The sequence below is a fragment of the Rhinatrema bivittatum genome, chromosome 17, assembly GCF_901001135.1.
Source record: "Rhinatrema bivittatum chromosome 17, aRhiBiv1.1, whole genome shotgun sequence".
Taxonomy (NCBI): domain Eukaryota; kingdom Metazoa; phylum Chordata; class Amphibia; order Gymnophiona; family Rhinatrematidae; genus Rhinatrema; species Rhinatrema bivittatum.
In genome coordinates, this window is record NC_042631.1 from 403,608 (window position 1) to 430,657 (window position 27,050).

The following is a 27,050-nucleotide window of genomic DNA, read 5'->3' on the forward strand; positions in this document are numbered from 1 at the left end:
TGGCACAGTTGGTGCAGGATGCCACATAGGATAGGGTATCCTTCTTGATAGTAGGCCACCAATAAAACTTCTGGATCTTGAGCAGGGTACGGCGTTGATCAGGATGGCCAGCCAGCTTGGAATCGTGCGCCCAAAAGAGCACTTTCTTCCTGAGGTGTATAGGCACGATGGTCTTACCAGCGAGCACAGAATGTGTAGTCGCCAAGATGACTTTTTTCGGGTCAATTATGTGCTGAGGTTCTTCAGGCACATTCTCTGAGAGAAAGGGGTATGACAATGCATCAGCTCTGGTATTTCTGTCTCCGGGGCGATATTTAAGCACAAAATCGAAATGATTGAAAATTAAGGACCATCTAGCTTGTCTGTGGTTAAGACGTTGCGCATGGCGGAGATACTCTAGATTTTTGTGGTCCGTGAATACGGTTATTTGATGTTGAGCGCCTTCGAGCCAAGGCCACCATTCCTCGAATGCAAGCTTTATTGCTAAGAGCTCTTTATCGCCGATCCCATAGTTCTTCTCTACTGGGGAGAAACGTCGTGAGAAGAAAGAGCAGGGACGTAAGGCTTTAGAGTCTCCAGTCTGGCTCAATACAGCCCCCACGCCGACATCTGAGGCGTCAACTTCTACAATAAAGGGCTTGTTGGGGTCAGGATGCTGCAAGCATGGTTCCGTGGAAAAGGCAGTCTTTTAATTTCTCAAACGCGGAAATGGCCTCTGCAGACCATTTTGAAGCATTGGCACCTTTGCAGGTCATTGCGGTCAAGGGTACTGTTAAAGAAGAGTAGTTCTTTATAAAGCTTCTATAATAGTTGGTAAACCCCAGGATTCGTCTCAGGGCCTTCAGGCTGGTAGGTTGGGACCAATTTTTGATACACTGAAGCTTTTGAGGGTCCATCTGGAAGCCAACTTTAGACACGATATAGCCAAGAAAAAGCACTGAGTCTTTATGAAAGTCGCACTTGGAGAGTTTGGCGTAGAGCCGGTGTTCACAGAGTCGGTGTAGTACTTGCTTGACATCCTCTAGATGAGTGGGCAAATCCTGGGAAAATATCAGGATATCATCCAGGTACACCACGACACTCTTGTACAGCAGGTCCCTCAGGATGTCGTTCATCATGTTCTGAAATATAGCTGGTGCGTTGCACAGGCTGAAGGACATAACTAAGTACTCAAAATAGCCATCTTGAGTGTTGAAAGCTGTTTTCCATTCGTCGCCACTACGAATGCGAACTAAGTTGTAGGCCCCCTTCAGGTCAAGTTTTGAGAATATTTTGGCCCCCTGAAGCCGGTCAAACAGCTCTTACATTAAAGGCAGGGGGCGGTCTTTAATCGTGATCTCGTTCAGACCTTAGTAATCTATACAAAGACGTAGGATACCGTCCTTCATCCCCACAAAGAAGCAGCTTGCACCGGCTGGAGACTTTGGTGGTCTAATAATCCCCTTCTGTAAATTCTCCTCGATGTATTCGGACATCGCCTTGTTCTCAAATGCTGAGAGTGGATAGACACGTCCTTTAGAAGGTTCAGTATTGGGTTTCAGTCTTATGGCACAGTCATGGGACCTATGCGGAGGAAGGATGTCGGCAGCTTCTTTGGAAAACCATCACTGAAAGATGCGTATTGGGGCGGTAGTCCTGGCATCGCTGGAGTAGTAGGCATGCAGGTGACAGGAGCAATCTCCTTAAGGCACTTCCCATGACAACCTGGGCCCCAGCGGGAGAGTTCCCATGAGGGGCCACAGGTCAGGCTCAGCTTAGGACACACAACACAGATAGATCTTTTATTAACAGTATTGAGGAGCCACCAGAGGTGGCAGTAGTGAGCAGAGATGAAGCCCGGCTGGGCTGTAGTCCCTCAGGGCTCTGGAACAGCGATCCCACAATAGCTGTGCTGTAGTGAAGAGAAACTGAGATAGGAGTACAATGAAGTATATGCAGGGTCTGGAATAGAGCCTCGTTGGTTGAGTACTCACACAGTGGTTTCTCTCGGTAGGAATCACAGGAGCTGGAATAGAGGCAGGCCCTCGAGGAGCGAGTACCTGGTTCCAGGGAACAGCTCTGAGAGAAGTAGACGGAAACTCACTGATGGTGTAGGCAGCGGTATCTTCCAGGCAGAAGTGAAGTCCAGGCAGCGAGTCCAGGAACATGGGCCCTCGAGGAGTGAGTACCGGTTCCAGACGGCGACCTGAAAGAGAAGAGAGAGGCCCCCGAAGAGCAGGTACCCCAAATAGAGTAAGTCCAATAATGGAGAGGCAGAGTAGCTAGGTACGGAGAGCGAATCCCATCTGCAAGGAGTTCACCAGTATGAATACCTGACCTTGCTAACTCGATTAGCTAGCAGTAGTGTAGGCGTTTTGTATCCGGTTGCGTGACGTCATCACAGGGGGACACCCCCTGAGGTTCGCGCCAAAGAAAGTATTTGAAGCAGGGCCACGCAGCGCGCGTGCCCGAAGACAGCTGGACAGCATGGCGGGAGGCAGCGCCCAAGCCGGACCGGGGATGCCGGAGAGGACGGCAGGCAGACGCCGCGGGAGGAGTCGCCAGAGAGGTAAGGAGGGCGGAATGGAGATGTCGGACAGCGACAGTCGTAACTGTTACTTCACAAAATAGCAGTGGAGGGATATTTTTTTGCTGAGGTGACACCAGAATTTGAATATTATTTTTCATGTTAATTGTAATGTGAATTGTCCTAGTTCTGAACCAGTGCTGATGATTAATTATATTTTATTGTAGTTATGATCATTTCTGCCTTTTTGCAAAGAGGATTCATGAAAGAATACATTATTTATTTTTTGTTTTATTACATGATTGATTGGATCTGATTGTTCTTTGCTTTTTACATGATTTACTTGTGCATCTATAAACTGCAATAAATATAAATTAAATTAATACAGATTAGTAAGGAATTTTTAATTTTGGTAAGTTCTTGAAATAATTGAGGTAAAATAATTTAAAGTTTCATGCACAATGCAAAATGGCTGTTGCAAACTACTTAGCCATTGTAGGGTGCAGTATATGGCATTGTTTATCAATAAGAATACATCTAGTAGGTCTCAGACCTGCATGCCCACAGCCCACCATCTTAACTTTGTGCCCACCCAAATAATCAGTTCTGGCTACACCACTGCATTAGCAATAGCTGTGCTGCCCCTGGATCCTCCTGCTTATAAGGACTGAATAGTTTCTTGCCTGCACAGAACATGTTGTAAGTCACTTTGATTTTAGTGGAAGCCTCGCAGGTCTCTTGATCCACAAGTGGGAGGTTGACTCGTTGAAGGACCGCAGGGAGCGTCTTGCCCCCAGAGTTCCAGGTCTCGTACAGATTACCCCATCCTGACACCCTGCCTTTGTGTCCAGATTTCATCAGCCTGTAGGAGCAACAGAAACAGGATTACTGCCTCTATTTCCAGAGCTGAGATCTGTTGTTACATGCATTATTACAATGTAGGTTTCCTTCTAAGGGATTTTACAATTATGTAAACAAAAAATTACACAGATTAATCCCTCTTAAAAGCTAAATAATACTTATGCAGTAAGCTTAAATTATCCAGATAACTTGTCATATATTGTCGGCGGGGCAAGTCTCCTGCTGAATATACCTGGGTAGGTTTACACAGATAATGCAGAACTTAATTGCCTGTATTTAGCATATAGCTGGTTAAATGTGTATTTAAAAAACAAACACCTTTCCAATGTTAATCCCCCACCTCTCAAAATCATTTTATAAAGATGGGGGTATGGTGTCCAATTCCTCTCTCTCGCAAGATAGTAAAGCATAGCTGCTTCAGAGCCCTTCCTACCCACTCAGAACCCCCCAAAATCCCATGGATGCAGCAAGGTACAGTCCCACCTGTGTCTACATCAACACTATTGTCAAGTAAGACTCCAGCACAAGCAAAACTGAGCCAGGTAGTGCTGATATTCAGTTTATTTATCTGCATAATGAATTATTAGATCAACAGAGTTATTTAAAACCCGTCCAAAATTTAGCAAAATAAACCTATTAAATATAGACTTCTTTATTTGCTTTTCATCAGTAGTTTATGGACTTCCTGGAAGAAAATAAATAAATAATAGTGTGCACTAACAATTAAAAAGTGTCCATTTGGGAGGAATTTGTTAGCTAGAGGTTCTGCGTGCCATTGGCTGCCTCCTTGTGTTACTACAATTGCAGGATATTGTCTGTAGGGGTAACAAGTGATGTAATTTTATAGCATTTAGTATTCATCAATCCTTTTGTATTTTAGGAAAGGGGCCCTGGCATTTTGGGATATGCATATTTTGAATTCCCCTGCTGTGAGTCTTGGTGTGGGGTGGTGACTGGGGTCAATGTATGGGGTGACAGGTGGGAGAGCCTGGGGTGGTGACTGGAGAGAGAGGCGCAGCCTGATGTTTTTTGGGGGGGGGGGTAACCTGTCCCCCATACAGTTACCCCAGGCACCCCCAACACATACCAGGCTGCCTCTTTTCCACGTCATCCCATACAGTCACCCCAGTGACTTCCCCTCTCACTATTCCCACACCATACACAACAGGCTGTCTCTCTCACCAGTCACTACCCCAAACACTATCTCTCTCACCTGTCACCCCCACATAAGGCTGCTTCTCTCTCATTTGTAACTTATCATTAAAATCATCCATTGTACCTGAAGACTGGAGGATAGCAAATGTAACCCCAATATTTAAAAAGGGCTCCAGGGGCGATCCGGGAAACTACAGACCGGTTAGCCTGACTTCAGTGCCAGGAAAAATAGTGGAAGTGTTCTAAACATCAAAATCACAGAACATATAGAAAGACATGGTTTAATGGAACAAAGTCAGCATGGCTTTACCCAAAGCAAGTCTTGCCTCACAAATCTGCTTCACTTTTTTGAAGGAGTTAATAAACATGTGGATAAAGGTGAACCGGTAGATATAGTATACTTGGTTGGGGTGGTGACTGGTGTTGAGTTTGTGGCATGGTATGGACTTTTAAGCATGCCATAAACTCAACACCAGTCACCACCCCAACCAGACTCTCTCCCACCCACCATCCCATACATAGTCACTTCCCTTCTCAAAGGTTACCCTCATATTCCAGGCTGCCTCTCACTAGTCACCACCTCAACCAGTCTGTCCGCCCCACCTGCCACACCATATGGTCACCTCAGTCCTGTCCCTCTCACCTGTCACTCCCCACATACCAGGCTCCCTCTCTCAGCAGTCACCACCCCAACCAGTCTGTCTCCCCCACCTGCCACACCATATGGTCACCTCAGTCCTGTCCCTCTCACCTGGCTGCCTCGCTAGTCAGCACCCCAACCACTCTCTCCTATCTGTCACTCCATACAGTCACCCTATCACTTACCATCTCAATAAGTTTCTCTTCCACCTATCACCCCATATAGCTACCCCAGTCACTTCCCCTCTTATCAGTCAGCCACACTCACACCAGCCTGCTTCTCTCTCTCTCATGTCACCACCCCAACCATTCTCTCTTCTATCCTCCCATAGTCACCCCATTCTCCACTCCAATTAGTCTCTCTCCCGCTTGTCACCCCAGTTACCAACCCTTCCCTACCCAAACACAAAGAGAAACACCAAGGAAACGAAAAGTATGCATGTACAAAAATGCCAGGGCTCCTTTCCTAAAATACAAAGGTATTGGCAAATTCAAAATATGCATTTGCATTATATGCTTTTGCATTTGCTGACTAAAAACATGACTGCATTAAATATTTATTGTATCATTTGTTTGTTTTTTACCAGGCACTGCCCCCCCCCCCCCCCAATACCATCTTGCAACCATGGCACCACAAACAAGTAACTATGGAAAGGCATAACATAACTCTAGCTACCAAACTGCTCCCCCAATTGACACTTTTTTTTACTGATTGCTAACATTTTCAGTTAGTGCGCACTAACACAGAATGCTGATTTTTATGAAATTTCAGGGGGTTTTTGTTTTGTGGCGCTCCAGAAAAGACGAAATAAAGAATCTCATTGTCATTATCTATTTAATTTAAAATGAATGCACATCTCTAATTGCCACTGCTATTAATTGCAGCAGTAGCATGGGATCTTTTTAGTGTTTGGTAATTGCCAGGTTCTTGTAATCTGGATTGGCCTTTGTTGGACGCAGGATGCTGGGCTTGATGGACCCATTATGGTGCATCTTATAGTCTTAGGGGTTATATAGCTGACAACTCTCTCTTCCAGTAGTAAAGCAGGAGCTTACTTGGGATTTCTTATAACAGCATTCTCCTTCCTTTCATGCACAACCCACGCCAGCTTTCTCTAGTACTGAGGAAGCAGTGCCCCGCGCGCAGAGCCTGTTATAATAGCATTCTCCTTCCTTTCATGCACAACCCACGCCAGCTTTCTCTAGCAATGAGGAAGCAGTGCCCCGCACACAGAGCAGAGCCTGTTATAATAGCATTCTCCTTCCTTTCGTGAACAACCCACGCCAGCTTTCTCTAGTACTGAGGAAGCAGTGCCCCGGGCACAGAGCAGAGCCTGTTATAATAGCATTCTCCTTCCCTTTGTGCACAACCCACGCCAGCTTTCTCTAGTACTGAGGAAGCAGTGCCCCGCGCACAGAGCAGAGCCTGTTATAATAGCATTCTCCTTCCCTTCGTGCACAACCCACGCCAGCTTTCTCTAGCAATGAGGAAGCAGTGCCCCGCGCACAGAGCAGAGCCTGTTATAATAGCATTCTCCTTCCCTTCATGCACAACCCATGCCGCTTTCTCTAGCAATGAGGAAGCAGCGCCCCCCCGCACAGAGCAGAGCCTGTTATAACAGCATTCTCCTTCCCTTTGTGCACAACCCACGCCCGCTTTCTCTAGCAATGAGGAAGCAGTGCCCCGCGCACAGAGCAGAGCCTGTTATAATAGCATTCTCCTTCCCTTTGTGCACAACCCACGCCCGCTTTCTCTAGCAATGAGGAAGCAGTGCCCCGCGCACAGAGCAGAGCCTGTTATAATAGCATTCTCCTTCCTTTCGTGCACAACCCACGCCAGCTTTCTCTAGCAATGAGGAAGCAGCGCCCCCCCGCACAGAGCAGAGCCTGTTATAATAGCATTCTCCTTCCCTTTGTGCACAACCCACGCCCGCTTTCTCTAGCAATGAGGAAGCAGTGCCCCGGGCACAGAGCAGAGCCTGTTATAATAGCATTCTCCTTCCCTTTGTGCACAACCCACGCCCGCTTTCTCTAGCAATGAGGAAGCAGTGCCCCGGGCACAGAGCAGAGCCTGTTATAATAGCATTCTCCTTCCCTTTGTGCACAACCCACGCCAGCTTTCTCTAGCAATGAGGAAGCAATGCCCCGGGCACAGAGCAGAGCCTGTTATAACAGCATTCTCCTTCCCTTTGTGCACAACCCACGCCAGCTTTCTCTAGTACTGAGGAAGCAGTGCCCCGCGCACAGAGCAGAGCCTGTTATAATAGCATTCTCCTTCCCTTTGTGCACAACCCACGCCAGCTTTCTCTAGTACTGAGGAAGCAGCGCCTCCCCGCACAGAGCAGAGCCTGTTATAATAGCATTCTCCTTCCCTTCATGCACAACCCATGCCCGCTTTCTCTAGCAATGAGGAAGCAGTGCCCCCCCCGCACAGAGCAGAGCCTGTTATAATAGCATTCTCCTTCCCTTCATGCACAACCCATGCCCGCTTTCTCTAGCAATGAGGAAGCAGTGCCCCCCCTGCACAGAGCAGAGCCTGTTATAATAGCATTCTCCTTCCCTTTGTGCACAACCCACGCCAGCTTTCTCTAGTAATGAGGAAGCAGCGCCCCCCCCGCACATAGCAGAGCCTGTTATAATAGCATTCTCCTTCCCTTTGTGCACAACCCACACCCGCTTTCTCTAGTACTGAGGAAGCAGCGCCCCCCCGCACAGAGCAGAGCCTGTTATAATAGCATTCTCCTTCCCTTTGTGCACAACCCACACCCGCTTTCTCTAGTACTGAGGAAGCAGCGCCCCCCCGCACAGAGCAGAGCCTGTTATAATAGCATTCTCCTTCCCTTCATGCACAACCCATGCCCGCTTTCTCTAGCAATGAGGAAGCAGTGCCCTGGACCCCCTTTTGCCTTACTTCTGCACAGTCTCTTTGGTGGGCAGGCACACAGGGTGGATGTAGCTGGTGAAGGTGATGGGTTTTTTTTTAGCTGCAACAAGGCAATGTCCCGATCCAGGTTCTCTTTCCAGTTGTACTTGGGGTGGATGATTATTCGCTCCAGCATCACAATTTTCTCCACTTCTCTCTCGTACCTGTTGAACATCCTCATATAAGTATCTGGGTAGTAAGGGAGGGGGCAAATACAGAGCCTTTTACAGCTGGCAGTCGGAAGAGAAGTCGTAGTACTTTAACAAGATGGAAGGGTTTTTATTAGACTGGAGGGTGCACACCTTAATTATTAAATTATGAAAAGTGGATAGGTTTTCCTTGAAGGAGGATATCCTATGAATTTTAAATCCTGTAAAAATAATGAGTGGCGCACACTGAAGACAATTTCTTCAACTTAGGTTGCCAGTGGACTGACAGCAGGTACCACTTAGTTCTGGGAACTCACTTTGTCACTAGCTTCAACTATCCTTTAATTTGTTTTTTCTGTCCTTTTGTGATCTCCACTGCACACAGCATCTGCATTATTGGAAACTGTTCTCATTTGGGAATGGTTTCTAAACCCTCCCATCTTATTCCTGCCCCACTTCTTCTCTATCCTGCCCTCAAGGTTGCCCCTCTCTGTGTACCCCCCGGTTCTTACGTTGCCCGGTTGTGTTTGCCAATGCGCACAAGTAAGTCGCTCGTGCTGAAGTTCTTTTCCCAAGGTGGATACTGAATACAGTGGGCAGCGGTTAGCAGCCAGCGGCTACTGATGACACTGGCACCACACACTGATCTCTGAGGCGTCTTCTGAAACAGCATCACTTGCCTAGGCAAGAAGACAGGTTACACAGTAAAGTGCAGTGAGAGCAGAGAAACTAGAAGAATGTGAAGGGAAAATGCAGAAGAGCAAACAAGACAATAACAATAATAATATTCACCATCTCCTTTAGTAGAGGACTGACATTTTTTTCAACACTTTTGAAGAATTACAATGTTGTGCTTTACATAAAGTAACAATGACTTAGTGTGGTGGTAACATGGACACTTGCTGTACTGTTTTGGTTGCCCTACCTCAAGATAGAGTTGCAGTATAAAAGAAGGGATTGGCTCTGCTATGATGAGAAACCACGCAACGTAGGGCAGGATAGAAGTTTATAAAAATCATGAGTGGGGTGGAACAGATAAGTAAAGGAGGGTTGTTTGACCTTTCTAACCGTACTAAAACAAGGGTGTACTCTATGAAACTAACAACCAACAGACTTAAATTGTACAAAGAATGAGGGACATGAGGAGTTTGTTGAGCCTCAAGCACTCAACAGTCCATGTCATGACTTGGCCACATCTTTACATCAGAAGAGCCCAGTGGATCTTCAGGTCACTAAAGATGTTTGGGACAGCATTCACATCACTCAGTCTGACAGACTCTCTGTCCTGGTAAATTATTCACTGCATTTTGGCCAGGAGGCGATATCTCCAAATTCCTGACTTCAAATTGTCCTAACTGTAGAAGCTTCCAACTTTGGCTTTGGTCTGCTCAGGAAACTCTTCAATAGAGAAGCTTCCTAGAGCTAAGGCTGATACTCTTGTGGGTGTACAGAGCCCCATGACGTGATGGAAAGCAGTGAAGAGACAATGAAAATCTTTTTGACTTGTCACATAAGAAGTAACTAGTCTTGTTCTAGTTTTTTTTATTTTTGATCATACGTAGCATTATTATTACTAACAAAAATAGCATGATACTTTTACTTTAGTTTTACTAAAACAGATACCATAGAAGGAGAAAGGCTAGAAAGAAATGCTGTATTAACAGAAAAGAAGTGCACAACAAAGCCTTACAGAGATCGCTTAGCCATCGAGAGAGACAATCAAGTAGCAACAAGCTGTAAGTGACACAAAGTGAGAGTATGGTGAGCGCAGCTTTATCTGTCACTGAGGAGGAAATGATCCCTCTTCCCATGCAGCAGGAGGAGGAGGGAGTGAAGCTTCTGGGAGGAAGTGTAAGTGACACAAAGTGAGAGTATGGTGAGCGCAGCTTTATCTGTCACTGAGGAGGAAATGATCCCTCTTCCCATGCAGGAGGAGGAGGAGGAGGGAGTGAAGCTTCTGGGAGGAAGTGTAAGTGACACAAAGTGAGAGTATGGTGAGCGCAGCTTTATCTGTCACTGAGGAGGAAATGATCCCTCTTCCCAGGCAGCAGGAGGAGCAGGGGGTGAAGCTTCTGGGAGGAAGCGTAAGTGACACAAAGTGAGAGTATGGTGAGCGCAGCTTTATCTGTCACTGAGGAGGAAATGATCCCTCTTCCCATGCAGGAGGAGGAGGAGGAGGGAGTGAAGCTTCTGGGAGGAAGTGTAAGTGACACAAAGTGAGAGTATGGTGAGCACAGCTTTATCTGTCACTGAGGAGGAAATGATCCCTCTTCCCATGCAGCAGGAGGAGCAGGGGGTGAAGCTTCTGGGAGGAAGCGTAAGTGACACAAAGTGAGAGTATGGTGAGCGCAGCTTTATCTGTCACTGAGGAGGAAATGATCCCTCTTCCCATGCAGGAGGAGGAGGAGGAGGGAGTGAAGCTTCTGGGAGGAAGTGTAAGTGACACAAAGTGAGAGTATGGTGAGCGCAGCTTTATCTGTCACTGAGGAGGAAATGATCCCTCTTCCCAGGCAGCAGGAAAACTGTAAGTCCACATACTGCTAAAAGTGCTAGAGCTGGCTGATAGCAGCTGGGCCAGGCTCTGGGCAAATCAATGAGATGAGTCAGTGCAGAAAGGATGGGGGGGGGCAGAAGATTTTGCCACCACTGCACTACTTTTCATTCTCTGCCCTCTTCTGCAATTATGAACAGTGAGGTGGGAGCTGCCTGCCCACAGTGCTTGAGGTTGGTGACTCATGCACTTTCCACTTATTTTCAGGGGCTATTCCTGGGGGAATTCTGCACACAAAAATGTAAAATTCTGCATACTTTATATTGGTCAAATTAACACATTGGATCCACATTACGTCTTTGACTAATTAATTTAAAATGTAATACAGAAAACATTACTCAAAGATCCAGAGTTTTAAATATTTTGAGCTGAATTTCCCTACAGTAAGAGCATCCCTACCTCCTCTCTCCCTACTCCCCTGGCTAGACCTCTTTCACTCTGCCCTCTCAAACCCAAACTCCTCCGCTTTCCATTCTCTCTCCCCTTCCGCTTTAGGCTTAACTCCTTTCACTCTATCTTCCCTCCCCAGTCCTCCACTCCCACAGTTTTACCCCTCTCTCATACTGCCCTTCACACAGACTCCATCCCTCCCTCTCTCATACACCCCCCATACAGGATCCCTCTCTCTCTTGCACACGCACACTCCCTCTCACACACACTCCCTCTCTCTATTGCACACCCACCCACACAGGCTCTATCTTTTGCACACACTCTCAGACGAGCTACCTCTCTCTCTTACACACCCCTGCACACAGGCTTTCTTTTCTTCTTGCAGATACGCGCACACACCCGGACAGTTCCTTCTATCACAAACAAACATTAGCACTCACTCCCTCATACACACACGCCAGCGCCCTGGGAGGGAGCTGCTTGGGGTTTGCAGATGGAGCCCTGGCCCTCTGACATGCAGCTGTGTATGTGTGTACTCTCTGGCTCTTCCCTTCTGCTGCAGCTGCCAGCATAAGTGATTATCTTATGTTACCTCGGTTGCACTGACCCTGCCTGGGATGAATCAATTTTATAGTCTATTTTTTTAATCATAGTTAGTACCAGGGTGCACTGCCTGGTTCAGCATCTTCTCCCTTCACAATTCGTCCTCCAATGAATGATTCAAGTAATTTATGCTCACTGCTGTCTTCAATTCCCTTCGTCTCAAACAATGGCCGAAGACCACAATCTGTAAGACAAAGGAGATTGAGATTGCAACCTCCTCCACTGTTCCAAACAACTTCTCCAACAGATAAGTGCTTCCCTGCCATTCCCTCCCAGTCAGTGCTCCTCCATCATTCTCTAAAGCCACTCAATCAGCGCTCCTCCCCCATTGTCTACAGGTCCCTCCATATCAAGCGCTCCTCCATCATTCTCTAAAGCTACTCAATCAGTGCTCCTCCCCCATTGTCTACAGCTCCCTCCATAGCCAGTGCTCCTCCATCATTCTCTAAAGCTACTCAATCAGTGCTCCTCCCCCATTGTCTACAGCTCCCTCCATATCAAGCGCTCCTCCATCATTCTCTAAAGCTACTCAATCAGTGCTCCTCCCCCATTGTCTACAGCTCCCTCCATAGCCAGTGCTCCTCCATCATTCTCTAAAGCTACTCAATCAGTGCTCCTCCCCCATTGTCTACAGCTCCCTCCATAGCCAGTGCTCCTCCATCATTCTCTAAAGCTACTCAATCAGTGCTCCTCCCCCATTGTCTACAGCTCCCTCCATATCAAGCGCTCCTCCATCAGTCTCTAAAGCTACTCAATCAGCGCTCCTCCCCCATGGTCTACAACTACCTCCACAGCCACTGTTCCATCATCATTCCCTGTAACTCTTTCACTATTCCCTATAGTGCCTTTCACTTATATAACTTGAGGAAAAAGCTCTCTCTATACCACTTTTCTTATCCTAGCTCCTGCTTCCCCACAGTTGAAGACTAAAGTCTGAGATTGTGGACTATGGTTGGTGAGGGGACATATTATTGAAATATTCACTCCTTCTGAGAAAGGAACTCACCTGCTTCACCAGAGCCAAAAGTATTTTCATCAAAAAAAGTCTCATGCTGTTCTGAAATAGTCCGACCTTGGACTACATCTTTGATCACTTCTTCTTCCAAAGGGTTATCTGCCAGAGAGGAAAGCAGATGAGAAGGGGATAGATTGTGAGACAGAATAAGGAGAATGAGGCATAATTGGGACGGAGAAGAGAGAACATGGGGGAGGGGGGGGGGGGTCAGATGAGGAAGAGAATATATGCTACAGGTAAAGACTTTCTCAAGTCTTTACCTGTAGCACCTAACATGCCCCGAGCTCCTACTCTTACCCATATCCTACATCAACCCTCTACCGCTCAGATTGCTATTCGTTCCACATAATAATTAATGAATATCATATATTTACTCCTCGTGTCTATTACCTCTTTCATATAAATTTCTCATTTAATATGTTAAATAAGGTTATACTCTATGAATGTTAAATACAGTTATAAGTTATTTGTATGTATTACGTTGTTATCCTGTAAACTGGAGTGAAGGCAAAACGCTATACTTCGGTATATAAAAAAACCACAAATAAATAAATAAATAAATATGGCATAAGGAGAACAAATAAAGAAAAATGGGGTGAAGAAACAAAAAGGATTATGAAGAAGATATGATGAGAGGGAAGAAAAATTAAGATAGAAATGACTTCCAAACCAGCAGAGACAGCCAGGAGAGTATACGTGATTGTATCCCCCAAAACTTCATAGAACAGCATTTCTGTCCACCTATTTTGCTATAATTTTCACAACAATAACACCTGTGTTAAAAAAAAAAAAAAAAAAAAAAAAAAAAGGTTATGGCTGCAATGCATGCTATTTTGAGAGAGATTTTTAGAAGGCTCTCATATAGGAAAACTATTTATTTTGAACTTTTATATACCGACATTCATGTGGCAAGATACATATATCGGTTTACAGTGGAACACAATATTACAACAAGCATTACAGAGAACCGGGGTTACATAGAACTGGGAGAAACAATGAATAAAACTGGGGGTAGAATTAGCGGCTGTTAACCAAAGAGACACTTAGAGAACGAAGCATCAATTAAGCAGGAAACTATACATCAACACCAGAGGAATTTAAAATAAATATACGTAGGGATAAAATGAATAAAGGTACAATAAAAGCCTGTGAAGGGAGTCATAGTAAAGTTCGTAGAGTTATGTTACTGGTAATGTTCATCAGGTTATGGAAAAGCTTGTTTGAGTGGTACGGTAAGGTAATGTCCGTCTGGTTATGGAAAAGCTTGTTTGAGTGGTACGGTAAGGTAATGTCCGTCTGGTTATGGAAAAGCTAGTTTGAGTGGTACGGTAAGGTAATGTCCGTCTGGTTATGGAAAAGCTAGTTTGAGTGGTACGGTAAGGTAATGTCCGTCTGGTTATGGAAAAGCTAGTTTGAGTGGTACGGTAAGGTAATGTCCGTCTGGTTATGGAAAAGCTAGTTTGAGTGGTACGGTAAGGTAATGTCCGTCTGGTTATGGAAAAGCTAGTTTGAGTGGTACGGTAAGGTAATGTCCGTCTGGTTATGGAAAAGCTAGTTTGAGTGGTACGGTAAGGTAATGTCCGTCTGGTTATGGAAAAGCTAGTTTGAGTGGTACGGTAAGGTAATGTCCGTCTGGTTATGGATAAGCTAGTTTGAGTGGTACGGTAAGGTAATGTCCGTCTGGTTATGGAAAAGCTAGTTTGAGTGGTACGGTAAGGTAATGTCCGTCTGGTTATGGAAAAGCTAGTTTGAGTGGTACGGTAAGGTAATGTCTGTCTGGTTATGGAAAAGCTAGTTTGAGTGGTACGGTAAGGTAATGTCTGTCTGGTTATGGATAAGCTAGTTTGAATAGCCAGGTTTTGAGTTTCTTTTTGAAAGTCAGTGGGCAGGATTCTTGCCGGCGTTCTGGAGGAAGGGCATTCCAATGAGAGGGCCCAGCGGTGGATAAGGTGTGTTTCCTTAAGGCATAGAGAGTGCCTTTGTATGCAGATCTAATCTATAAGAGGGGCAACTAGTACCTCAGGGTGAGGTTTTGGTAGTGGGCTAGCTTTAAGGGACCAGTTTGATATGCACAGTCAGAGGTAGGCAGCAGTATTGATTTTATGTGATATGGAGTGACGAAAGGTTTAAAAATATGAGATTTGTACATTGTACTCTTGACCTAGCTTGATAGCAGCTAGGTAGAGAGTGCATCAAGCTAGGTCAAGAGTACAATGTACAAATCTTTTTATACCTTTCGTCACTCCAAATCACTTAAATCTCTTCACTGCTGTCTGCTGTGCTGTTTGTACCTCTGACTGTGCATGTAAAACTGTACCCCAAAACCTCATCCCCAGTTCATAATGGTCTCTCTAACAATGATATGAAAAGTTGACTAATATGTGTGCCTCCCCACAAGTGCTCTCTCATGCTTTCCTTCACTCCCCTCTCCCTACCCGAAATGGGATTTGCGATAAATGTCACCAATTCCATTTCAGCAGTAATGCAAAGCTATTGCAGCCATAATGCCAGGAAAAAAGGTGTAGCTATTTCCGGTGTTAAAACCCACCTATCAGACCTATTAGTAAAAATTTGTAACCTATCATTAAAATCATCCATTGTACCTGAAGACTGGAGGATAGCTAATGTAACCCCAATATTTAAAAAGGGCTCCAGGGGCGATCCGGGAAACTACAGACCGGTTAGCCTGACTTCAGTGCCAGGAAAAATAGTGGAAAGTGTTCTAAACATCAAAATCACAGAACATATAGAAAGACATGGTTTAATGGAACAAAGTCAGCATGGCTTTACCCAGGGCAAGTCTTGCCTCACAAATCTGCTTCACTTTTTTGAAGGCGTTAATAAACATGTGGTTCCCTGTACGTACCTGGATCAGTCCAGACAGTGGGTTATGTCCCCAATCCAGCAGATGGAGTCAGCACAAGCTTTGAGGGGGCGTCACCATATAGACTACTACCCCCTCTGCAGGAGTTCAGTATCTTCTGACTCCAGCAGATGCGAGTAGGGGAATCAGGCTTCTCCGCCTTTTCCTTCTTTCTCACTTCTTTTGCTTGATTATTTTGCTGCCTTTTTCTCTGGATCAAGTTTGTATCAAGTCTTGTATCAAGTTTAAAAAAAAAAAAAAAAAAAAAAAGTAAAGCAGGGTCCTTTCACCTTTTGGGGAGTGGCTTATCTCTCCTGTCTCTTTTCTGCAGCCGTGCTGTTTTCTTTGTCGTTGCAGCAGGGGTAAGTAAGTTTTATTCCTCTGTAGTTTTTCTTCACAGCACAGCTCCCGGTGCCCGCGAAAGCCGGTGGTGCCGGCCTCTTCGTTTTTCTTCCCTCACCCGCGGCCATTTTGCAGCTCCTCGTGGGCTGCTGCCGCGCTTGGGAAAGACTTCTGGGGCGGGTTGTGTGGCCGGGAAGGCCCCCCCGCGGCACCCTCCTGTAATTTCGGACAGCAGGCAGTGCAGGCCGCCCGGGCCCCCCCGCAGCGGCGCTTTCGTGCGCGTGGCCCCCCCCCGAGGCTTTTGCTTTTTTTTGCCGCCGTTTTTCATCTCTCCCCCGGCGATCCCGATGCCGCGGCCGTCGCGCTGTGCGGCCTGCGGCGACCCGGGGTCCCGGATTTCCCGGGAGGGCATCTGTGCACGATGCCTTCCCGGGGGGGAAGGTACCTCACAGTCCCTTACTGAATTTTCTTTTTTGCCCGGGCGGCGCGGGCCGGCCACTCCGCCATTTTTGGCGGGAACGGGGGCCAGCTTACATTCTGAGCGCCCGGAGGCGCAGGACACGAGGGAGAACGTCTCTCGGGAAGACCCTACAAGCGGGGGCGCCCCCCCCCCCCTTCTGGTGCAGGAGCCAAGCACCCAGAGCCAGGGAGCAGGAACCACGCTGCCCCTCGAAACGCACCCGGGCAGGCCGGGATTCTCTCCGGAGTTTATCCTGCTCGTGCATACAGCTTATCTACAGGGGCTGGACACACCTGTGGGACCCCCCCCCCCTAAGATCCCATGGATGTCGCCCTCGGCGCCGGCCCCCCCCCGACCCTTCGGGAGCGGGGGCCTCACGTCCTCCTACTCGGGTCCGTTCAGCGGCAGTGGGGGCGGTGCCCGACCCAGCGGGACAGGGACCTGACCTCCCGGACGGGGGTCAAGGGGACGGCACGCAAGAAGGGGATGATCCGCGTACCCTACGCCTCTTCCAGAGGGAAGAGCTGGACGACCTCATCCCGCAGATCATTCAGGAATTAGATTTGGACCCTCCACCGGACCCGCCTGCTCCAGTGGCTCCCGCTGTCGTCACCTCCTCAAAGAAGGGAGATCCGGTCCTGGCGGCACTCCGGCCGAGGGCGAGGGCTTTTCCTATCCATGACTCGTTTTTACAACTTCTCACCAGGGAATGGGACACCCCGGAGGCCTCCCTGAAGAGCAGCCGGGCGATGGAAAAGCTGTACCCGCTCCCTGAAGATTTTCTGGACCTCATCAAGGTCCCAAAGGTGGACTCCGCAGTGTAGGCGGTCACGAAGAGGACGACTATCCCAGTAACGGGAGGTGCGGCATTGCGAGACACACAGGATCGTAAGTTGGAGGTTTTCCTTAAGCGGGTCTTCGAGGTCTCCGCGCTAGGCATGCGGGCGGTGATGTGCAGTTCGCTTGCCCAGCGGGCTAGTCTCCTTTGGGTACAACAACTCCTCACGTCTCAGAATCTGCCGGCCGATGAGGCTGCCCAGGCGGATCGGCTGGAGGCCGCTGTGGCGTATGGGGCGGACGCCTCGTACGATCTTTTTCGGGTCCTCGCAAGATCCATGGTATCAGTAGTGGTGGCACGCCGACTACTATGGCTACGCAACTGGGCGGCAGATACGTCCTCGAAGTCCAGTCTGGGCTCTCTCCCCTTCAGGGGCAAGTTCTTCTTCGGGGAGGATTTGGATCAGATCATCAAGTCCCTGGGGGAGAACGCTGTTCATCGGCTGCCGGAGGATCGGTTTCGTCCATCCAGAGCGTTTTCTTCTTCTCAGACCAGAGCCAGAGCGCAGCGGCGCTACAGGGGATACAGACAGGCGGGCGCCCGGCCATCCGCCCCCAGGTCTCAGCCCTGGTCGCGCTCCTTTCGCGGGCGTCGGCCCGCACGCACTACTCCCGGACCCGGGAACCCCTCTAACGAGTCTTCACAATGATGCCAGTCTCGCCCACTCCCCTGTCCCCAGGATTGGGGGCCGGCTAACGTTTTTCTACGCAGAGTGGGCGCGGATCACCTCGGACCAGTGGGTCCTGGATACCATAAAACACGGCTACGCATTGGAATTTGTCCACCCCCCGCAGGGAAGGTTCATCTTTTCTCCCTGTGGCTCGGACCTCAAAAGAAGGGCAGTGCAGCTGACTCTGGACAGACTCTGGGAGATTGGCGCTATTGCGCCCGTGCCCTTCGGAGAGGTGGGCTCGGGCCACTATTCCATCTATTTCGTCGTGCCAAAGAAGGATGGTTCCTTCCGGCCTATACTAGACCTCAAGGAAGTCAACAAATCCCTTCGAGTCGTTCGGTTCCGCATGGAAACGCTCCGATCAGTGATTGCGGCGGTACATCGGGGGGAGTTTCTCGCCTCCCTGGACTTAACGGAGGCCTACCTGCACATTCCCATCCGCCCGGACCACCACCGTTTCCTTCATTTCAAAATCCTGGACCATCATTTTCAGTTCACGGCTCTCCCGTTCGGATTGGTGATGGTGCCGCGCACCTTCACCAAGATCATGATAGTCGTGGCTGCAGCTCTCCGGAAGGAAGGCATCCTGGTTCATCTTTATCTGGACAATTGGCTCATCCGGGCGAAGTCATTCGATCATGGACGCTCAGCGGTGACTCGAGTAGTACGGTTTCTACATTCCCTGGGATGGGTAGTGAACTTCTCCAAGAGCTCCCTCACAACGCTTGGATTTCTTGGGGGCGACCTTCGACACCCTACTGGGCAAAGTTTTTCTGCGCCAGGACAAGGCTCAATCCTTGCAGGATCACACACGATGGTTCTCTGCGTTACCAGAGCCCACCTTCTGGGACTACCTACAACTCCTGGGAGTGATGGGGTCCACCATCGACCTTGTACCTTGGGCTTTCGCGCACCTCAGGACCTTACAGTGGGCGCTCCTCTCCCGGTGGCAACCAGTATCACAGGACTACCAGATGATTCTCCCGCTCCCGCAGAATGCCAGAATGTGGTTGGATCCGCCGAACCTGGCCCGGGGCGTGTCCCTCGATCTGCCAAATTGGGTGGTGGTGACTACCGATGCCAGTCTAGCAGGCTGGGGTGCAGTATGCGATCGAAGCGCCACGCAGGGGACGTGGTCCGCGGTGGAGGCGAAGTGGTCAATCAACCGTCTGGAAACCAGAGCGGTCCGGCTAGCTCTGCGACATTTCCTCCCGCTTCTTCAGAACCGGAAAGTCAGAATTCTATCGGACAACTCTACCACTGTGGCCTACATCAACCGACAAGGAGGCACGCGCAGCCCGCAGGTCGCGCTCGAGGCGGCGCTACTGATGGAATGGGCGGAGAGTCATCTCGTCCGGCTAGCGGCCTCGCACATCGCCGGGGTGGACAACGTCCAGGCGGACTTCCTCAGTCGTCAACTGCTGGACCCAGGAGAGTGGTCTCTCTCCGACAAAGCGATGCAACATCATCCATCGGTGGGGGGGCCCCCCACCTGGATCTGATGGCGTCCGCTCTCAACGCCAAGGCTCCACGCTTCTTCAGTCGCCGGAGAGAGCGCAGCGCGGAGGGAGTGGATGCCCTGGGCCTTCCGTGGCCCCCACATCTTCTGCTCTACGCTTTTCCACCATGGCCCCTGGTGGGCAGGATGCTCCGCAGAATAGAAAGCCATCAGGGGACCGTGGTCTTCGTCGCTCCGGAATGGCCCAGGCGTCCCTGGTTTGCAGACCTGCTACAGCTGGTGATCGACGGGCCAATCAGGCTGGGGCACCTCCCCCAGCTCCTACATCAGGGCCCGGTATTTTTCGAGCAGGCAGAACTCTTCTGTCTTGCGGCCTGGCTTTTGAGAGGCGCCGCGGTAGTATCCACGCTGTTGCGGGCACGAAAAACATCGACGTCGGCGGCCTATGTTCGGGTCTGGAAGGTGTTCGAGCTGTGGTGTACCAGCCAGGCCACGAGACCCGCTAAGGCTTCTGTACCTCAGATCCTTCAGTTTCTACAGGCGGGAGTGGAAAAAGGGCTCGCCTATAATTCACTATGGGTTCAGGTGGCCGCCCTTGGTTCGCTGTTGAGCGATGGGGGCTCTCTTCTACAGCATCCTGACATTGCTCGTTTTCTCAAGGGTGTCAAGCATATGCGTCCTCCATTGCGGGACCCTTGTCCCTCCTGGAGTCTTAACCTTGTGCTTCGCTCCCTGTCGGGACCACCGTTTGAGCCGCTGCGCAGCGCAACGATAAAGGATCTCACTCTCAAGACTGTTTTTCTTGTGGCCATCTGTTCCGCTCGACGCATCTCGGAGCTGCAGGCTCTGTCGTGTAGAGAGCCTTATCTCCGTTTTTCCGACTCTGGAGTTTCGCTTCGCACCGTTCCCGCCTTCCTTCCGAAGGTGGTTTCTGCATTCCATGTAAACCAGACGGTGGAGCTGCCATCCTTCTCCTCCTCAGAGCCGAAATCTCTCCGTCTCTTGGAGGTCAAGCGCACTCTGCGCCTCTACCTGGAGGCTACAAATGAGTTCCGGATCTCTGACCATCTCTTCGTACTCTGGTCCGGACCTAAGAAGGGGTCTCAGGCCTCGAAGGCTACCATTGCCAGATGGTTGAAGGCCGGCATTGCTGCTTCTTACATTGGGGCGGGGCGGACTCCCCCACCCGGCATCGTCGCACATTCTACACGTTCTCAGGCGGCTTCCTGGGCGGAGTCTCGCTCGGTATCCTCTCAAGAAATTTGTAGAGCAGCCACCTGGAAATCGTTACACACGTTCTCGAGGCACTATCGTCTGCACCTCGCCTCTTCGGTCTCTGGACACTTTGGCGAGCAGGTTCTCCGAGCAGGCCTCGCAGGACCCCACCCGATTTAGGGAAGCTTGGGTACATCCCACTGTCTGGACTGATCTAGGTACGTACAGGGAAAAGAAAATTATTACTTACCTGCTAATTTTCGTTCCTGTAGTACCATGGATCAGTCCAGACGCCCACCACGTTTTGGGTTCTTGATCCTGCTCAGCTCTGCGCTATTTCCTGTTCACAGTGCTCTGTGTCTTCACAGTCGTTTCCTTTTTTGCTGTTTTTCACAACTCCCTACAAGTTGGTAGGATGTTTGCAGTTACTTGTTGCAATTGTTTTAATTATCTGTTTCCACAAACTTGATCCTTCGGGGGTTTCTACTCGGGCTTTGATATACTCGATACTGAACTCCTGCAGAGGGGGTAGTAGGATATATGAATACGCCCCCTCAAAGCTTGTGCTGACTCCATCTGCTGGATTGGGGACATAACCCACTGTCTGGACTGATCCATGGTACTACAGGAACGAAAATTAGCAGGTAAGTAATAATTTTCTTATAAAGGTGAACCAGTAGATGTTGTGTACTTGGATTTTCAGAAGGCATTCGACAAAGTTCCTCATGAGAGGCTTCTAGGAAAAGTAAAAAATCATGGGATAGGTGGCGATGTCCTTTCGTGGATTGCAAACTGGCTAAAAGACAGGAACCAGAGAGTAGGATTAAATGGACAATTTTCTCGGTGGAAGGGAGTGGGCAGGGGAGTGCCTCAGGGATCTGTATTGGGACCCTTGCTTTTCAATATATTTATAAATGGTCTGGAAAGAAATACAATGAGTGAGGTAATCAAATTTGCAGAGGCTACAAAATTGTTCAGAATAATTAAATCACAAGCAGATTGTGATAAATTGCAGGAAGTCCTTGTGAGACTGGAAAATTGGGCATCGCTATGGCAGATAAAATTTAATGTGGATAAGTGCAAGGTGATGCATATAGGGAAAAATAACCCATGCTATAGTTACACAATGTTAGGTTCCATATTAGGAGCTACCACCCAAGAAAGAGATCTAGGTGTCATAATCGTCGGTTCAGTGTGCTGCGGCAGTCAAAAAAGCAAACAGAATGTTGGGAATTATTAGGGAGGGAATGGTGAATAAAACGGAAAATGTCATAATGCCTCTGTATCGCTCCATGGTGAGACCTCACCTTGAATACTGTGTACAATTCTTGTTGCCGCATCTCAAAAAAGATATAGTTGCGATGGAGAAGGTACAGAGAAGGGCAACCAAAATGAGGAAAGACTAAAGAGGTTAGGACTTTTCAGCTTGGAGAAGAGACAGCTGAGGGGGGATATGATAGAGGTGTTTAAAATCATGAGAGGCCTAGAACAGGTTAATGTGAATCAGTTATTTACTCTTTCAGATAATAGAAAGACTAGGGAGCACTCCATGAAGTTAGCATGTAGCACATTTAAAACTAATCGGAGAAAGTTCTTTCACTCAACGCACAATTAAACTCTGGAATTTGTTGCTAGAGGATGTGGTTAGTGCAGTTAGTATAGCTGTGTTTAAAAAAGGATTGGATAAGTTCTTGGAGGAGAAGTCCATTACCTGCTATGAATTAAGTTAACTTAGAAAATAGCAACAGTAACATGGAACAGTCTTAGTTTTTGGGTACTTGCCAGGTTCTTATGGCCTGGATTGGCCACTGTTAGAAGTAGGATGCTGGGCTTGATGGACTCTTGGTCTGGCCCACTATGGCATGTTCTTATATGCAACGTTAGGTTTCCCTCATTTTCATTAACTCCGAGTATGGGGAAAATTTTAAAATTTGCATACGCATCTTGCTATGCACTAAGTCAGTGGTTCTCAACCTTTTTCTATCGTGACACACCTGACAGACCATGCTCATATGTGAGACACACTGCTCATTATAATTTACGACGGAAATAAAAAAATAAAGGTCCAGTATTATTTTTTTTGTTAGGAATGACAAGAAAAAAAGATACATATTTGGTCTGACTAGAAATTGCATAAACAGTAAACATCCCACACCAAAACAGCACCAATTTCCAGCACTTAACAGTAACCACCTTACCTAAGAAAAGGCAACACTGAAAATATTACACCAGGCCTTAAGACATCAATACATCTCCTATTACCAAAACGGACCAAGTCAGGCTACTTTAGAGCCCTACACAGAAACTGCATGCCAGCAGAAAACCTCACCTGAATCACATGTGCTGATCCTCACCTAACAAAGAATAAAGAGACCAAAACGTATAACTAGAAGCATGCAGACAAAAACTGAATTGGAAACTGCAACAAGCCAGAGTCTCTGTATGCAGTGCAACAAAGGAAAAAAAAGAAACATCACCAGTCCTTATCAAACACATCAAGAAATATAAAAGCAATAGCAGTAAAAACCATTCTAACAAAAAGAACAGATTATTTCAAAATAGCAGATGAATGGAATATCCAATAATTAAAAACTCATATAAAAAATTTCTAGATACCAATAAAATATTTAAAAATAGCAGACACAAAGACCCAGTAATGAAAAATAATAAGGATACAAAAAAATATTTGCTTTACATACCTGGGAATGTTTGAGATCCTGGTGCCCTGAGATTGTTTTGAATTAGCAGGAGGAGGGGTGGTTTGCCTGCAATTTTCTCCTCTCTCTCACACTGGCTCTCAATCGCTCACAAATACAAGTGCTTTTTCTCTCTCATTTATATAGGCTCTTAATTACACATTTACACACATGCTGTCTATCTTTTCACGCTTAAACACACAGGCTTTCAATCACACACATACATGCTGTCTTTTTCGCTCACACACACTCTCATTCACATGCTTACAAACATGCTCTCTCTCACTTTCACACATGCTCTCTCTCACTTTCACACATGCTCTCAATCAATATATGTACAGGCTCTCAATCATTCACATACATGCTCACTCACACACACACATAGGATCTCAAACACACATGCTTGCTCACTCACTCACTCTCCCCACCTCCCTCGAACTAGCGGCAGCCGCAGCCTCCTCCACTTCTAACCCTAAAGGCAGCAGCAACCTCCTTCACTTTCAGCCCTGGCGCAGTCCCATCAGCCACGGAGGTTGACAACGTTCTTTGTTTTTCTCTGAACCGCGCAGCTCATTCCTCAGGCCGCGCCTCTCTTCTCTTCCCACACCCGCACCCGCTGCTCACCACGGAAGGAGAGAGCATGCAGGTGCTGCCGCCTTCCGCCCGGGAGGGGGAGCAGCGGGGGAACGGGAAGTGTGGCACACTGGTTGACCACTTCCTCTTCCGGTCCGCGGGAAGGAGAGAGCATGCAGGTGCTGCCACCTTCCGTCCGGGAGGGGTAGCAGCTGGGTCAGCGGGGGAACGGGAAGTGTGGCACACTGGTTGACCACTTCCTCTTCCGGTCCGCGGGAAGGAGAGAGCATGCAGGTGCTGCCACCTTCCGCCCGGGAGGGGTAGCAGCTGGGTCAGCGGGGGAACGGGAAGTGTGGCACAGTGGTTGACCACTTCCTCTTCCGGTCCGCGGGAAGGAGAGAGCATGCAGGTGCTGCCACCTTCCGCCCGGGAGGGGTAGCAGCTGGGTCAGCGGGGGAACGGGAAGTGTGGCACACTGGTTGACCACTTCCTCTTCCGGTCCACGGGAAGGCGAGAGCATGCAGGTGCTGCCACCTTCCGCCCGGGAGGGGGAGCAGCGGGGGAACGGGAAGTGTGGCGACACTGATTGACCACTTCCTCTTCCAGGCCGCGGGAAGGCGAGAGCATGCAGGTGCTGCCACCTTCCGCCCGGGAGGGGTAGCAGCTGGGTCAGCGGGGGAACGGGAAGTGTGGCACACTGGTTGACCACTTCCTCTTCCGGTCCGCGGGAAGGAGAGAGCATGCAGGTGCTGCCACCTTCCGCCCGGGAGGGGTAGCAGCGGGGGAACGGGAAGTGTGGCACACTGGTTGACCACTTCCTCTTCCGGTCCGCGGGAAGGAGAGAGCATGCAGGTGCTGCCACCTTCCGCCCGGGAGGGGTAGCAGCTGGGTCAGCGGGGGAACGGGAAGTGTGGCACACTGGTTGACCACTTCCTCTTCCGGTCCGCGGGAAGGAGAGAGCATGCAGGTGCTGCTACCTTCCGCCCGGGAGGGGTAGCAGCTGGGTCAGCGGGGGAACGGGAAGTGTGGCACACTGGTTGACCACTTCCTCTTCCGGTCCGCGGGAAGGAGAGAGCATGCAGGTGCTGCTACCTTCCGCCCGGGAGGGGTAGCAGCTGGGTCAGCGGGGGAACGGGAAGTGTGGCACACTGGTTGACCACTTCCTCTTCCGGGCCGCGGGAAGGAGCGAGCATGCAGGTGCTGCTGCCTTCCGCCCGGGAGGGGAAGTAGCTGGGAAGTGTGGCGACACTGGTTGAGAGCCGCTGCACTAACTAACGGATGCGTTATGGCATTATCGTGGCCGGTAGGGCCCTAACATGATTTAATAAATGACTCTCTAAGCCTCCAAACTCCATATCCAACTGCTCTAAGAACAGAGGAAAGGAGCAAGAATGCTCTTAACTGTCCCGTGTTTTGGAAGGGATAGTAATGAGTATATTTCTGAACTTTCCCTGAAAAATAGTCCCCCTCTTAATTTCCCCATTTACCTCTTAACTATAACTGCAGTTTCCCCCGTAAAGGAATGAGGTTGACATGTTTGTCCACTTAAATGCACAGAAGTAAAAGTCAAATAGACTTTATCATCTGATTTAATGCATGAGTGACTTAGCTTTCAAGATGTATTCCGTGAAACTTAATAGAATATACCTATCTAAAGCAAGTCACAATTTTATTAGGTTATTACAATAGAAAGATATACATTGCAACTTATTTGTTGACTTTGCTTCTATATATGATAATTATTGAAAGTCACAAAAATATCCCTTATTAGTTGCTCATCAAGATGAGAGCAGTGGAAGCGGCTGAAGTAGAGGGCAGTTTTTGCCCATCCCCATGTCTCACTTGACACTTTTCCTTACCACAGTAATTCAGGTTGCAGTAATCAAACGTTTTATTGGGATGGCTGACAAAGCACCAGACTCCCTCTTCATCCCCATCAGGGTTCCGGCAGTAATTCTCCACTAGTGTCACACTGGACAGGAAATGTTTCTGGCCACCAAGTTCCTTCACCACCTGTGAATGCCAGGGGAGGCACTCTAGGCCTGAGATGGTGACCGCCAGGGTTCCATTGTAGTGCAGCCCTTCCTGCTCTTCACAAGGCAGCTGCTTAGAGTCCGCTGGAGGCTGGGACTGTGGAACCACCAGGGATGTAGTCTGGTTCTGACCTGCAAGAGCAGTTCCAGCTTTTGGTTATTGGTGAGACATTTATAGTGAGTCTGTTTCTTCCCTCCCCAGTGCCCTGATACTCACCACAGACAGGAATGGCACATTCTTCCTCTTTAACAGTGGCGTCTCTGGTGTAGCACCAAGGTCCCTTTGAGCTGCTATTAGGGTTCCGGCAGTAATTCTCAGTGAGGTTTTCATAAGGGTGAGTTATTGGATTGATTCTGTCAAATAAAGAAAATGAAACTTGAATTTATTTTATTTTCCAGTTTTGCTCCTAAAAGTGGCTGAAAATGTACAAGCATGTAAATCAGAATCCAGTTGCAATTCCAATACTGAATATTGTACACACAGTTCTGCAGATACACCTCAATCCTGCCTTTCAGCACCCCTTCTACATCAATACTGAGCGCCACACACAACTCCACCTGAAGCACCACGCCATCCAAATATAACTGCTAAATCCCAAAGTGCATCTCTCCCTACACGTTGCCCCTCAATCCAGATCTGCCACATTTCATGTTATTCCAGCACTAAGACCACACATAGCTCTGCAGCATTCTTTGCTATTCCAGTCCTGACCTTTAGCACTATAACAGTGCACTCAAAGGGGTAATACACTACTTCATTGGTACTTTTACCCCCAGGGTTTGCATCATATCAAAGAGTCCACACAAGCTTTTGTAATGATTAATGCTCAGAAACATTTTCTGAAGAAGGTGCCTCCTTTCCCTGTGTGTAATTTTTACATTAGAAACTCTGTGTGTTGGTTTGAATAATCAAACCTATGTGCATAGCTCTTCTCTGCTCTGGGAAGACCTCCAGAATCCAAAGGTTAAAGGATGCACATTATTGAACAACACGCTTAGACAAGTAGAGCAATATCCAAAGCCCCCACTTCTGCAGGTAACAGGGCTTTAGATGTTGTTCTCTTCATGAGGAGTTCAAGAGCTGGTGTAAAGCATCTGAAAGCTTA

General features: G+C 48.4%; 1 protein-coding gene across 1 annotated transcript in view; it reads right to left on the minus strand.

The window, feature by feature from the left end:
* F2 (coagulation factor II, thrombin) overlaps positions 1-27,050 on the minus strand; it is a 94,674-nt gene that overhangs the window by 55,144 nt on the left and 12,480 nt on the right. Inside the window, 8 exon segments of the mRNA XM_029583099.1 lie at positions 3,190-3,368; positions 8,073-8,140; positions 8,143-8,248; positions 8,746-8,913; positions 11,835-11,961; positions 12,784-12,891; positions 25,771-26,076; positions 26,162-26,298. Coding sequence (XP_029438959.1) covers positions 3,190-3,368; positions 8,073-8,140; positions 8,143-8,248; positions 8,746-8,913; positions 11,835-11,961; positions 12,784-12,891; positions 25,771-26,076; positions 26,162-26,298 — 1,199 coding nt within the window.